This window comes from Botryllus schlosseri, chromosome 13, assembly GCF_051294905.1.
Source record: "Botryllus schlosseri isolate E-star chromosome 13, Bs_hap1, whole genome shotgun sequence".
Taxonomy (NCBI): domain Eukaryota; kingdom Metazoa; phylum Chordata; class Ascidiacea; order Stolidobranchia; family Styelidae; genus Botryllus; species Botryllus schlosseri.
The window spans coordinates 23,918,414-23,932,357 of record NC_137248.1 but is presented as its reverse complement, the minus strand read 5'-3'; the positions used below and the strand labels follow the sequence as shown (position 1 = coordinate 23,932,357).

Below are 13,944 nucleotides of genomic sequence, written 5' to 3'. Positions count from 1 at the left end.
CAACGAGAGACTTCGAGTCAGTCCAGCATATCCGCGACGAATTTAATCTCTTGAAAATAGCTACCGGACAAGAACTTAACGAAAGAAAAACGGAGCTATACGCCATAAACAGCCCGAAAGACGCATACATGCTGGGGAATCTCCAAAACCAAATCAAACCAAAAATCAAAATATTAGGACAATATTTTGGAGAGAATCAACAGGCCCAAAATTGGACAAAAACAACACAGGCAGTACGGGTAAAACTACACAACTTCAGGAAAAGAAATTTAACATGGTACGGCAAACAGCTAGTACTGAATACCGTCATAGTACCAAAAATTATGAATCAAGCCATAACCAACACTCCGTCCACGGAAACAATAAATATCTTAACAAGATTATTTTTTGATTTCGTATGGCATCCGGAGGGTATAGAAATAATAGCGAGAAAAAAGCTAATTCGCCAAAAAATTCAGGGAGGCATGGCAATACCGCATGTCAGCTCGAAAATCAAAGCCAATAAAGCCGAACAGGCAAAAATATTGGCAGGGCTAGAAAAACCCACTGAATTCTGGCATTTCTTCGCCTTATACCGCTTAGGACCAACCATAAAAAAATGGAACGCGGCATTATTTACCAACAATATGCCCCATATGACCGAGCTCCCACAAGAATGGAGGAAAATTACGGAAACGGTAGAGAATCTAAAATGGTCTCAGGAACAACTGAAAGAGGCCACACAGAAAAAACTTTACCAGGCCATAAAGGCAAATTTTGAAAATGAATATACGGGCTCGACCCCCCCCTCAAACACCGAGTGGGGTAATATCCACTTTCAAACCGGAAGTGTTGAACAGATTATTAATAATAAAGAGAGAGTAACGGGATTCCGAGTAGCCCATGAAGGTTATCTGTTTGGGGCGAAAAGAATTTCCAAAAATATTCTCAACGACAAAAATGGAAAAAGACTAAAAACCCAGTGCCAGCGATGCGGCCACACGGAAGAAACCGCGAAACATATTGTGTATGAATGCCCCGTTGCCCAGGAAATACTGGAAAAACTTGGAACATACATTCGAGACGAAAAAGGAAATAAAGTACAAATAACGGAAGACCACGTAATTAATGGAAAAGAAACCGAAAAAAGGAAAAAACAAACAAAAGTCATTTTGGCCATTTACAAGCAAAAAATAATTCAAAACCGAATAGAGCTGGAATACGGGGATAAAAAACCTAAAAATATACAAAATGTAGTGACGGAAATCGTCAAAAAAACGTGTGGCACGCTCCTGCAAAGAATAAAAATACTAGACGAACCGGACGTGGAGATAAAAGATCTGGCAGAAAAATTAGGCATAACATGAAGCCTAATACACGCAACAAAGACTGAGAAAAAATAAGAAGAAAAGTAAATTACTTTGGTAATTTGGGTTCAAACTAAAGTTTGGTCAATCCAAACACCATCTAAAAAAAAGAAACGGAAAAAAATCCCTTCAGGGGAGGAGGGAGGAGTCATGCAAAATCCCCCCAACCACTCGCGACGGTGGGTCAGTGATTGCAACGCAAACGGAAATACTGCCTCCCTTTAACCACCAGAGATATTGGAGTATTTGGTTGCTTTAAGGTATGCAAAATCTTGAGCAACCACTGTAAATAAAAAGAGAGAAGGAAATAGTTAAATTAATTTCAACGCAATTACCTTGGTTTGAAAGTAACATATTATAAAACCCCAGACCGGAGGCGGTCCCTATGTCTTGAGAGAGGGGCCGACAATGGTCTGGTTATCCGGAGAGCCGCAAAAACACACACACGCTACAAACAACATTGATCGCGGTCGACTTTTTTGAATATTTATGATAACTAATAACTAGCTCGTGCTCCAATGTCGTTCGATATTTCACAGCAGGCTGGAATCGCGATCTATCGGTATGATTATCAGGAAGTCAGTCATAAATATCGATTTTTAGGTCTATATTGATAAGATCAAATCATTGGTTCGATCGCATGCCTTGAAGAATGAAAAAAAGGCCTCATCCTGTAAATGTACACACGACTCACGAATTATGTATATTTAAGATACTATGACTTCACAAATTGGTTGAACTACGGTGGGTATTCGCTAAAAACAACGCCGATCTCGGTCGACTTTTTTGAATATTTATGATAACTAATAACTAGTTCCGTGTTCCAATGTCGTTCGATATATTTCTCAGCACGCAAGAATCGCGATCTATCGGTATGATTATCAAGAAGTCAATCATAAATTTCGATTTTTAGCACTATATTGATAAGATCCAACGTTGGTCGATCGCATGCCTTGAATATGAGGGCTTGTCCCGTAAATGTACACACGACTCACGAATTATGTATACCCAAGATACTATGACTTCACAAATTGGTTGAATTAAGGTGGGTATTCGCTACAAACAACGCCGATCGCGGTCGACTTTTTTGATTATTCGTGATAACTAATAACTAGCTCGTGCTCCAATGTCGTTCGATATTTCACAGCACGCTGGAATCGCGATCTATCGGTATGATTATCAAGAAGTCAGTCATAAATTTCGATTTTTAGGACTATATTGATAAGATCCATCGTTGGTTCTATCGCATGCCTTGAAGATGGGGGCTTGTCCCGTAAATGTACACACGACTCACCAATTATATACGCCCAGGATACTATGACTTCACAAATTGGTTGAACTACGGTGGGTATTCGCTACAAACAACGCCGATCGCGGTCGGCTTTTTTGATTATTCATGATAACTAATAACTAGCTCGTGCTCCATTGTCGTTCGATATATTACAGCACGCAAGAATCGCGATCTATCGGTATGATTATCAAGAAGTCAATCATAAATATCGATTTTTAGGTCTATATTGATAAGATCTATCATTGGTTCGATCGTATGCCTTGAAGAATGAAAAAAAGGCCTCATCCTGTAAATGTACACACGACTCACGAATTATGTATATCTGAGATACTATGACTTCACAAATTGGTTGAATTAAGGTGGGTATTCGCTGCAAACAACGCCGATCGCGGTAGACTTTTTTGATTATTTATGATAACTAATAACTAGCTCCGTGCTCCAATGTCGTTCGATATTTCACAGCACGCAAGAATCGCGATCTATCGGTATGGTTATCAAGAAGTCAGTCATAAATTTCGATTTTTAGGAATATATTGATAAGATCCATAGTTGGTTCGATCGCATGCCTTGAAGATGGGGGCTTGTCCCGTAAATGTACACACGACTCACGAATTATATACGCCCAGGATACTATGACTTCACAAATTGGTTGAACTACGGTGGGTATTCGCTACAAACAACGCCGATCGCGGTCGGCTTATTTGATTATTCATGATAACTAATAACTAGCTCGTGCTTCAATGTCGTTCGATATATTACAGCACGCAAGAATCGCGATCTATCGGTATGATTATCAAGAAGTCAATCATAAATATCGATTTTTAGGACTATATTGATAACAGCCATCATAGGTTCGATCGCATGCCTTGAAGATGAGGGCTTGTCCCCTAAATGTACTCACGACTCACGAATTATATGCGCCCAAGACACTATGACTTCACAACTTGGTTGAATTAAGGTGGGTATTCGCTACAAACAATGCTGATCGCGTCGGATTTTTTGATTACTCATGATAACTAATAACTAGCTCGTGCTCCAATGTAGTTCGATATTTCACAGCATGCAGGAATCGCGATCTATCGGTATGATTATCAAGAAGTCAGTCATAAATTTCGATTTTTAGGAATATATTGATAAGATCCATCGTTGGTTCGATCGCATGCCTTGAAGATGAGGGCTTGTCCCGTATATGTACACACGACTCACGAATTATATACGCCCAAGATACTATGACTTAACAAATTGGTTGACTTAAGGTGGATATTTGCTACAAACAACGCCAATCGCGGTCGGCTTATTTGATTATTCATGATAACTAATAACTAGCTCGTGCTCCAATGTCGTTCGATATTTCACAGCACGCAAGAATCGCGATCTATCGGTATGATTATCAAGAAGTCAATCATAAATATCGATTTTTAGGTCTATATTGATACGATCTATCATTGGTTCGATCGTATGTCTTGAAGAATGAAAAAAAGGCCTCATCCTGAAAATGTACACACAACTCACGAATTATGTATATCTAAGATACTATGACTTCACAAATTGGTTGAATTAAGGTGGGTATTCGCTACAAACAACGCTGATCGTGGTCGACTTTTTTGATTATTTATGATAACTAATAACTAGCTCGTGCTCCAATGTCGTTCGATATTTCACAGCACGCTGGAATTGCGATCTATCGGTATGATTATCAAGAAGTCAGTCATAAATTTCGATTTCCAGGACTATATTGATAAGATCCATCATTGGTTCGATAGCATGCCTTGAAGATGGGGGCTTATCCCGTAAATGTACACACCACTCACGAATTATATCCGCCCAGGATACTATGACTTCACAAATTGGTTGAACTACGGTGGGTATTCGCTACAAACAACGCCGATCGCGGTCGGCTTTTTTGATTATTCATGATAACTAATAACTAGCTCGTGCTTCAATGTCGTTCGATATATTACAGCACGCAAGAATCGCGATCTATCGGTATGATTATCAAGACGTCAATCATAAATATCGATTTCCAGGACTATATTGATAAGATCCATCATTGGTTCGATAGCATGCCTTGAAGATGAGGGCTTGTCCCATAAAATGTACATACGACTCACGAATTATATACGCCAAAGATACTCTGACTTCACAAATTGGTTGAATTGAGGTGGGTAATCGCAACAAACAACGCCAATCGCGGTCGGCTTTTTTTTTTATTATTCATGATAACTAATAACTAGCTCGTGCTCCAATGTCGTTCGATATATTACAGCACGCAAGAATCGCGATCTATCGGTATGATTATCAAAAAGTCAGTCATAAATACCGATTTTTAGCACTATATTGATAAGATCCAACGTTGGTTCGATCGCATGCCTTGAAGATGAGGGCTTGTCCCGCAAATGTACACACGACTCACGAATTATGTATACCCAAGATACTATGACTTCTCAAATTGGTTGAATTAAGGTGGGTATTTGCTACAAACAACGCCGATCGCGGTCGACTTTTTTGATAATTTATGATAACTAATAAGTAGCTCCGTGCTCCAATGTCGTTCGATTTTTCACAGCACGCAAGAATCGCGATCTATCGGTATGATTATCAAGAAGTCAATCATAAATATCGATTTTTAGGTCTATATCGATAAGATCTATCATTGGTTCGATCGTATGCCATGAAGAATGAAAAAAAGGCCTCATCCTGTAAATGTACACACGACTCACGAAATATGTATAACTAAGATACTATGACTTCACAAATTGGTTGAATTAAGGAGGGTATTCGCTACCAACAACGCCGATCGCGGTCGGCTTTTTTGATTATTCATGATAACTAATAACTAGCTCGTGCTCCAATGTCGTTCGATATATTACAGCACGCAAGAATCGCGATCTATCGGTATGATTATCAAGAAGTCAATCATAAATATCGATTTTTAGGACTATATTGATAAGATCCATCATTGGTTTGATCGCATGCCATGAATATGAGGGCTTGTCCCGTAAATGTATACACGACTCACGAATTATATACGCCCAGGATACTATGACTTCACAAATTGGTTGAACTACGGTGGGTATTTGCCACAAACAACGCCGATCGCGGTCGGCTTTTTTGATTATTCATGATAACTAATAACTAGCTCCGTGCTCCAATGTCGTTCGATATATTACAGAACGCAAGAATCGCGATCTATCGGTTTGATTATCAAGAAGTCAATCATAAATATCGATTTTGAGGTCTATATTGATAAGATCTATCATTGGTTCGATCGTATGCCTTGAAGAATGAAAAAAAGGCCTCATCCTGTAAATGTACACACGACTCACGAAATATGTATATCTAAGATACTATGACTTCACAAATTGGTTGAATTAAGGTGGGTATTCGCTACCAACAACGCCGATCGCGGTCGACTTTTTTGATTATTTATGATAACTAATAACTAGCTCGTGTTTCAATGTCGTTCGATATTTCACGTCACGCAGGAATCGCGATCAATCGGTATGATTATCAAGAAGTCAGTCATAAATTTCGATTTTTAGCACTATATTGATAAGATACAACGTTGGTTCGATCGCATGCCTTGAAGATGAGGGCTTGTCCTGTAGATGTATACACGACTCACGAATTATATACGCCCAGGATACTATGACTTCACAAATTGGTTGAACTACGGTGGGTATTTGCTACAAACAACGCCGATCGCGGTCGGCTTTTTTGATTATTCATGATAACTAATTACTAGCTCGTGCTCCAATGTCGTTCGAAATATTACACCACGCAAGAATCGCGATCTATCGGTATGATTATCAAGAAGTCAATCATAAATATCGATTTTTAGGTCTATATTGATAAGATCTATCATTGGTTCGATCGTATGTCTTGAAGAATGAAAAATGGCCTCATCCTGTAAATGTACACACGACTCACGAATTATGTATATCTAAGATACTATGACTTCACAAATTGGTTGAATTAAGGTGGGTATTCGCTACAAACAACGCCGATCGCGGTCGACTTTTTTGATTATTTATGATAACTAATAACTAGCTCCGTGCTCCAATGTCGTTCGATATTTCACAGCGCGCAGGAATCGCGATCTATCGGTATGATTATCAAGGAGTCAATCATAAATATCGATTTTTAGGTCTATATTGATAAGATCCATCATTGGTTCGATCGTATGTCTTGAAGAATGAAAAAAAGGCCTCATCCTGTAAATGTACACACGACTCACGAATTATGTATATCTAAGATACTATGACTTCACAAATTGGTTGAATTAAGGTGGGTATTCGCTACAAACAACGCTGATCGCGGTCGAATTTTTTGATTATTTATGAAAACTAATAACTAGCTCGTGCTCCAATGTCGTTCGATATTTCACAGCACGCTGGAATCGCGATCTATCGGTATGATTATCAAGAATTCAGTAATAAATTTCGATTTTTAGGAATATATTGATAAGATCCAACGTTGGTTCGATCGCATGCCTTGAAGATGGGGGCTTGTCCCGTAAATGTACACACGACTCACGAATTATATACGCCCAGGATACTATGACTTTACAAATTGGTTGAACTACGGTGGGTATTCGCTACAAACAACGCCGATCGCGGTCGGCTTTTTTGATTATTCATGATAACTAATAACTAGCTCGTGCTTCAATGTCGTTCGATATATTACAACACGCAAGAATCGCGATCTATCGGTATGATTATCAAGAAGTCAATCATAAATATCGATTTTCAGGACTATATTGATAAGATCCATCATTGGTTCTATAGCATGCCTTGAAGATGAGGGCTTGTCCCATAAAATGTACACACGACTCACGAATTATATACGCCCAAGATACTATGACCTCACAAATTGGTTGAATTAAGGTGGGAAATCGCTACAAACAATGCTGATCACGTCGGATTTTTCGATTACTCATGATAACTAATAACTAGCTCGTGCTCCAATGTAGTTCGATATTTCACAGCGTGCAGGAATCGCGATCTATCGGTATGATTATCAAGAAGTCAATCATAAATTTCGATTTTTAGGACAATATTGATAAGATCCATCGTTGGTTCGATCGCATGCCTTGAAGATGAGGGCTTGTCCCGTAAATGTACACACGAACCACGAATTATATACGCCCAAGATACTGTGACTTCACAAATTGGTTGAATTAAGGTGAGTAATCGCAACAAACAACGCCGATCGCGGTCGGCTTTTTTGTTTATTCATGATAACTAATAACTAGCTCGTGCTCCAATGTCGTTCGATATTTCACAGCACGTAAGAATCGCGATCTATCGGTATGATTATCATGAAGTCAATCATAAATTTTGATTTTTAGGAATATATTTATAAGATCTATCGTTGGTTCGATCGCATGCCTTGAAGATGAGGGTTTGTCCCGTAAATGTACACACGACTCACGAATTATATACCCCCAATATACTATGACTTCACAAATTGGTTGAATTACGGTGGGTATTCGCAACAAACAACGCCGATCGCCGTCGGCTTTTTTGATTACTCGTGATAACTAATAACTAGCTCGTGCTCCAATGTAGTTCGATAGTTCACAGCACGCTGGAATCGCGATCTATCGGTATGATTATCAAGAAGTCAGTCATAAATTTCGATTTTTAGGACTATATTGATAAGATCCTACGTTGGTTCGATCGCATGCCTTGAAGATGGGGGCTTGTCCCGTAAATGTACACACGACTCACGAATTATATACGCCCAGGATACTATGACTTTACAAATTGGGTGAACTACGGTGGGTATTCGCTACAAACAACGCCGATCGCGGTCGGCTTTTTTGATTATTCATGATAACTAATAACTAGCTCGTGCTTCAATGTCGTTCGATATATTACAGCACGCAAGAATCGCGATCTATCGGTATGATTATAAAGAAGTCAATCATAAATATCGATTTTCAGGACTATATTGATAAGATCCATCATTGGTTCGATAGCATGCGTTGAAGATGAGGGCTTGTCCCATAAAATGTATGCACGACTCACGAATTATATACGCCCAGGATACTATGACTTCACAAATTGGTTGAACTACGGTGGGTATTTGCTACAAACAACGCCGATCGCGGTCGGCTTTTTTGATTATTCATGATAACTAATAACTAGCTCGTGCTCCAATGTCGTTCGAAATAATACACCACGCAAGAATCGCGATCTATCGGTATGATTATCAAGAAGTCAATCATAAATATCGATTTTTAGGTCTATATTGATAAGATCTATCATTGGTTCGATCGTATGTCTTGAAGAATGAAAAAAGGCCTCATCCTGTAAATGTACACACGACTCACGAATTATGTATATCTAAGATACTATGACTTCACAAATTGGTTGAATTAAGGTGGGTATTCGCTACAAACAACGCCGATCGCGGTCGACTTTTTTGATTATTTATGATAACTAATAACTAGCTCCGTGCTCCAATGTCGTTCGATATTTCACAGCGCGCAGGAATCGCGATCTATCGGTATGATTATCAAGGAGTCAATCATAAATATCGATTTTTAGGTCTATATTGATAAGATCCATCATTGGTTCGATCGTATGTCTTGAAGAATGAAAAAAAGGCCTCATCCTGTAAATGTACACACGACTCACGAATTATGTATATCTAAGATACTATGACTTCACAAATTGGTTGAATTAAGGTGGGTATTCGCTACAAACAACGCTGATCGCGGTCGAATTTTTTTATTATTTATGAAAACTAATAACTAGCTCGTGCTCCAATGTCGTTCGATATTTCACAGCACGCTGGAATCGCGATCTATCGGTATGATTATCAAGAAGTCAGTCATAAATTTCGATTTTTAGGACTATATTGATAAGATCCAACGTTGGTTCGATCGCATGCCTTGAAGATGGGGGCTTGTCCCGTAAATGTACACACGACTCACGAATTATATACGCCCAGGATACTATGACTTTACAAATTGGTTGAACTACGGTGGGTATTCGCTACAAACAACGCCGATCGCGGTCGGCTTTTTTGATTATTCATGATAACTAATAACTAGCTCGTGCTTCAATGTCGTTCGATATTTTACAGCACGCAAGAATCGCGATCTATCGGTATGATTATCAAGAAGTCAATCATAAATATCGATTTTCAGGACTATATTGATAAGATCCATCATTGGTTCGATAGCATGCCTTGAAGATGAGGGCTTGTCCCATAAAATGTACACACGACTCACGAATTATATACGCCCAAGATACTATGACTTCACAAATTGGTTGAATTAGGGTGGGAAATCGCTACAAACAATGCTGATCACGTCGGATTTTTTGATTACTCATGATAACTAATAACTAGCTCGTGCTCCAATGTAGTTCGATATTTCACAGCGTGCAGGAATCGCGATCTATCGGTATGATTATCAAGAAGTCAATCATAAATTTCGATTTTTAGGACTATATTGATAAGATCCATCGTTGGTTCGATCGCATGCCTTGAAGATGAGGGCTTGTCCCGTAAATGTACACACGACCCACGAATTATATACGCCCAAGATACTGTGACTTCACAAATTGGTTGAATTAAGGTGAGTAATCGCAACAAACAACGCCGATCGCGGTCGGCTTTTTTGTTTATTCATGATAACTAATAACTAGCTCGTGCTCCAATGTCGTTCGATATTTCACAGCACGCAAGAATCGCGATCTATCGGTATGATTATCATGAAGTCAATCATAAATTTTGATTTTCAGGAATATATTTATAAGATCTATCGTTGGTTCGATCGCATGCCTTGAAGATGAGGGTTTGTCCCGAAAATGTACACACGACTCACGAATTATATACCCCCAATATACTATGACTTCACAAATTGGTTGAATTACGGTGGGCATTCGCAACAAACAACGCCGATCGCCGTCGGCTTTTTTGATTACTCGTGATAACTAATAACTAGCTCGTGCTCCAATGTAGTTCGATAGTTCACAGCACGCTGGAATCGCGATCTATCGGTATGATTATCAAGAAGTCAGTCATAAATTTCGATTTTTAGGACTATATTGATAAGATCCAACGTTGGTTCGATCGCATGCCTTGAAGATGGGGGCTTGTCCCGTAAATGTACACACGACTCACGAATTATATACGCCCAGGATACTATGACTTTACAAATTGGTTGAACTACGGTGGGTATTCGCTACAAACAACGCCGATCGCGGTCGGCTTTTTTGATTATTCATGATAACTAATAACTGGCTCGTGCTTCAATGTCGTTCGATATATTACAGCACGCAAGAATCGCGATCTATCGGTATGATTATCAAGAAGTCAATCATAAATATCGATTTTCAGGACTATATTGATAAGATCCATCATTGGTTCGATAGCATGCCTTGAAGATGAGGGCTTGTCCCATAAAATGTACACACGACTCACGAATTATATACGCCCAAGATACTATGACTTCACAAATTGATTGAATTAAGGTGGGAAATCGCTACAAACAATGCTGATCACGTCGGATTTTTTGATTATTCATGATAACTAATAACTAGCTCGTGCTCCAATGTCGTTCGATATTTCACATCACGCAGGAATCGCGATCAATCGGTATGATTATCAAGAAGTCAGTAATAAATTTCGATTTTTAGCACTATATTGATAAGATACATCGTTGGTTCGATCGCATGCCTTGAAGATGAGGGCTTATCCCGTAAATGTACACACCACTCACGAATTATATCCGCCCAGGATACTATGACTTCAGAAATTGGTTGAACTACGGTGGGTATTCGCTACAAACAACGCCGATCGCGGTCGGCTTTTTTGATTATTCATGATAACTAATAACTAGCTCGTGCTTCAATGTCGTTCGATATATTACAGCACGCAAGAATCGCGATCTATCGGTATGATTATCAAGAAGTCAATCATAAATTTCGATTTTTAGGACTATATTGATAAGATCCATCGTTGGTTCGATCGCATGCCTTGAAGATGAGGGCTTGTCCCGTAAATGTACACACGACCCACGAATTATATACGCCCAAGATACTGTGACTTCACAAATTGGTTGAATTAAGGTGAGTAATCGCAACAAACAACGCCGATCGCGGTCGGCTTTTTTGTTTATTCATGATAACTAATAACTAGCTCGTGCTCCAATGTCGTTCGATATTTCACAGCACGCAAGAATCGCGATCTATCGGTATGATTATCATGAAGTCAATCATAAATTTTGATTTTCAGGAATATATTTATAAGATCTATCGTTGATTCGATCGCATGCCTTGAAGATGAGGGTTTGTCCCGTAAATGTACACACGACTCACGAATTATATACCCCCAATATACTATGACTTCACAAATTGGTTGAGTTACGGTGGGCATTCGCAACAAACAACGCCGATCGCGGTCGGCTTTTTTGTTTATTCATGATAACTAATAACTAGCTCGTGCTCCAATGTCGTTCAATATTTCACAGCACGCAAGAATCGCGATCTATCGGTATGATTATCATGAAGTCAATCATAAATTTTGATTTTCAGGAATATATTTATAAGATCTATCGTTGATTCGATCGCATGCCTTGAAGATGAGGGTTTGTCCCGTAAATGTACACACGACTCACGAATTATGTATATCTAAGATACTATGACTTCACAAATTGGTTGAATTAAGGTGGGTATTCGCTACCAACAACGCCGATCGCGGTCGACTTTTTTGATTATTTATGATAACTAATAACTAGCTCCGTGCTCCAATGTCGTTCGATATTTCACAGCACGCAAGAATCGCGATCTATCGGTATGATTATCAAGAAGTCAATCATAAATATCGATTTTTAGGTCTATATTGATAAGATCTATCATTGGTTCGATCGTATGCCTTGAAGAATGAAATAAAGGCCTCATCCTGTAAATGTACACACGACTCACGAAATATGTATATCTAAGATACTATGACTTCACAAATTGGTTGAATTAAGGTGGGTATTCGCTACCAACAACGCCGATCGCGGTCGACTTTTTTAATTATTTATGATAACTAATAACTAGCTCGTGCTTCAATGTCGTTCGATATTTCACATCACGCAGGAATCGCGATCAATCGGTATGATTATCAAGGAGTCAATCATAAATATCGATTTTTAGGTCTATATTGATAAGATCCATCATTGGTTCGATCGTATGTCTTGAAGAATGAAAAAAAGGCCTCATCCTGTAAATGTACACACGACTCACGAATTATGTATATCTAAGATACTATGACCTCACAAATTGGTTGAATTAAGGTGGGTATTCGCTACAAACAACGCTGATCGCGGTCGAATTTTTTTATTATTTATGATAACTAATAACTAGCTCCGTGCTCCAATGTCGTTCGATATTTCACATCACGCAGGAATCGCGATCAATCGGTATGATTATCAAGAAGTCAGTCATAAATTTCGATTTTTAGCACTATATTGATAAGATACATCGTTGGTTCGATCGCATGCCTTGAAGATGAGGGCTTGTCCTGTAGATGTATACACGACTCACGAATTATATACGCCCAGGATACTATGACTTCACAAATTGGTTGAACTACGGTGGGTATTTGCTACAAACAACGCCGATCGCGGTCGGCTTTTTTGATTATTCATGATAACTAATAACTAGCTCGTGCTCCAATGTCGTTCGAAATATTACACCACGCAAGAATCGCGATCTATCGGTATGATTATCAAGAAGTCAATCATAAATATCGATTTTTAGGACTATATTGATAAGATCCATCATTGGTTCGATAGCATGCCTTGAAGATGAGGGCTTGTCCCATAAAATGTACACACGACTCACGAATTATATACGCCCAAGATACTATGACTTCACAAATTGGTTGAATTAAGGTGGGAAATCGCTACAAACAATGCTGATCACGTCGGATTTTTTGATTACTCATGATAACTAAGAACTAGCTCGCGCTCCAATGTAGTTCGATATTTCACATCACGCAGGAATCGCGATCAATCGGTATGATTATCAAGAAGTCAGTCATAAATTTCGATTTTTAGCACTGTATTGATAAGATACATCGTTGGTTCGATCGCATGCCTTGAAGATGAGGGCTTGTCCCGTAAATGTACACACGACCCACGAATTATATACGCCCAAGATACTGTGACTTCACAAATTGGTTGAACTACGGTGGGTATTCGCAACAAACAACGCCGATCGCCGTCGGCTTTTTTGATTACTCATGATAACTAATAACTAGCTCGTGCTCCAATGTCGTTCGATATTTCACATCACGCAGGAA

The 13,944-nt window shown here is 39.0% G+C and overlaps 1 protein-coding gene across 2 annotated transcripts in view; it reads left to right on the top strand.

Annotated features, from left to right (window-relative positions):
- The first annotated feature begins 558 nt into the window (after positions 1-558).
- LOC145453601 (uncharacterized) overlaps positions 559-13,944 on the top strand; it is a 125,753-nt gene continuing 112,367 nt past the window's right edge. For both annotated transcript variants that reach the window (XM_080331567.1, XM_080331566.1), the window contains exon 1: positions 559-1,606. In XM_080331567.1, coding sequence (XP_080187693.1) covers positions 627-1,346 — 720 coding nt within the window. In that variant the 5' untranslated portion in view covers positions 559-626 and the 3' untranslated portion in view covers positions 1,347-1,606. The remainder of the gene's footprint in view (positions 1,607-13,944) is intronic.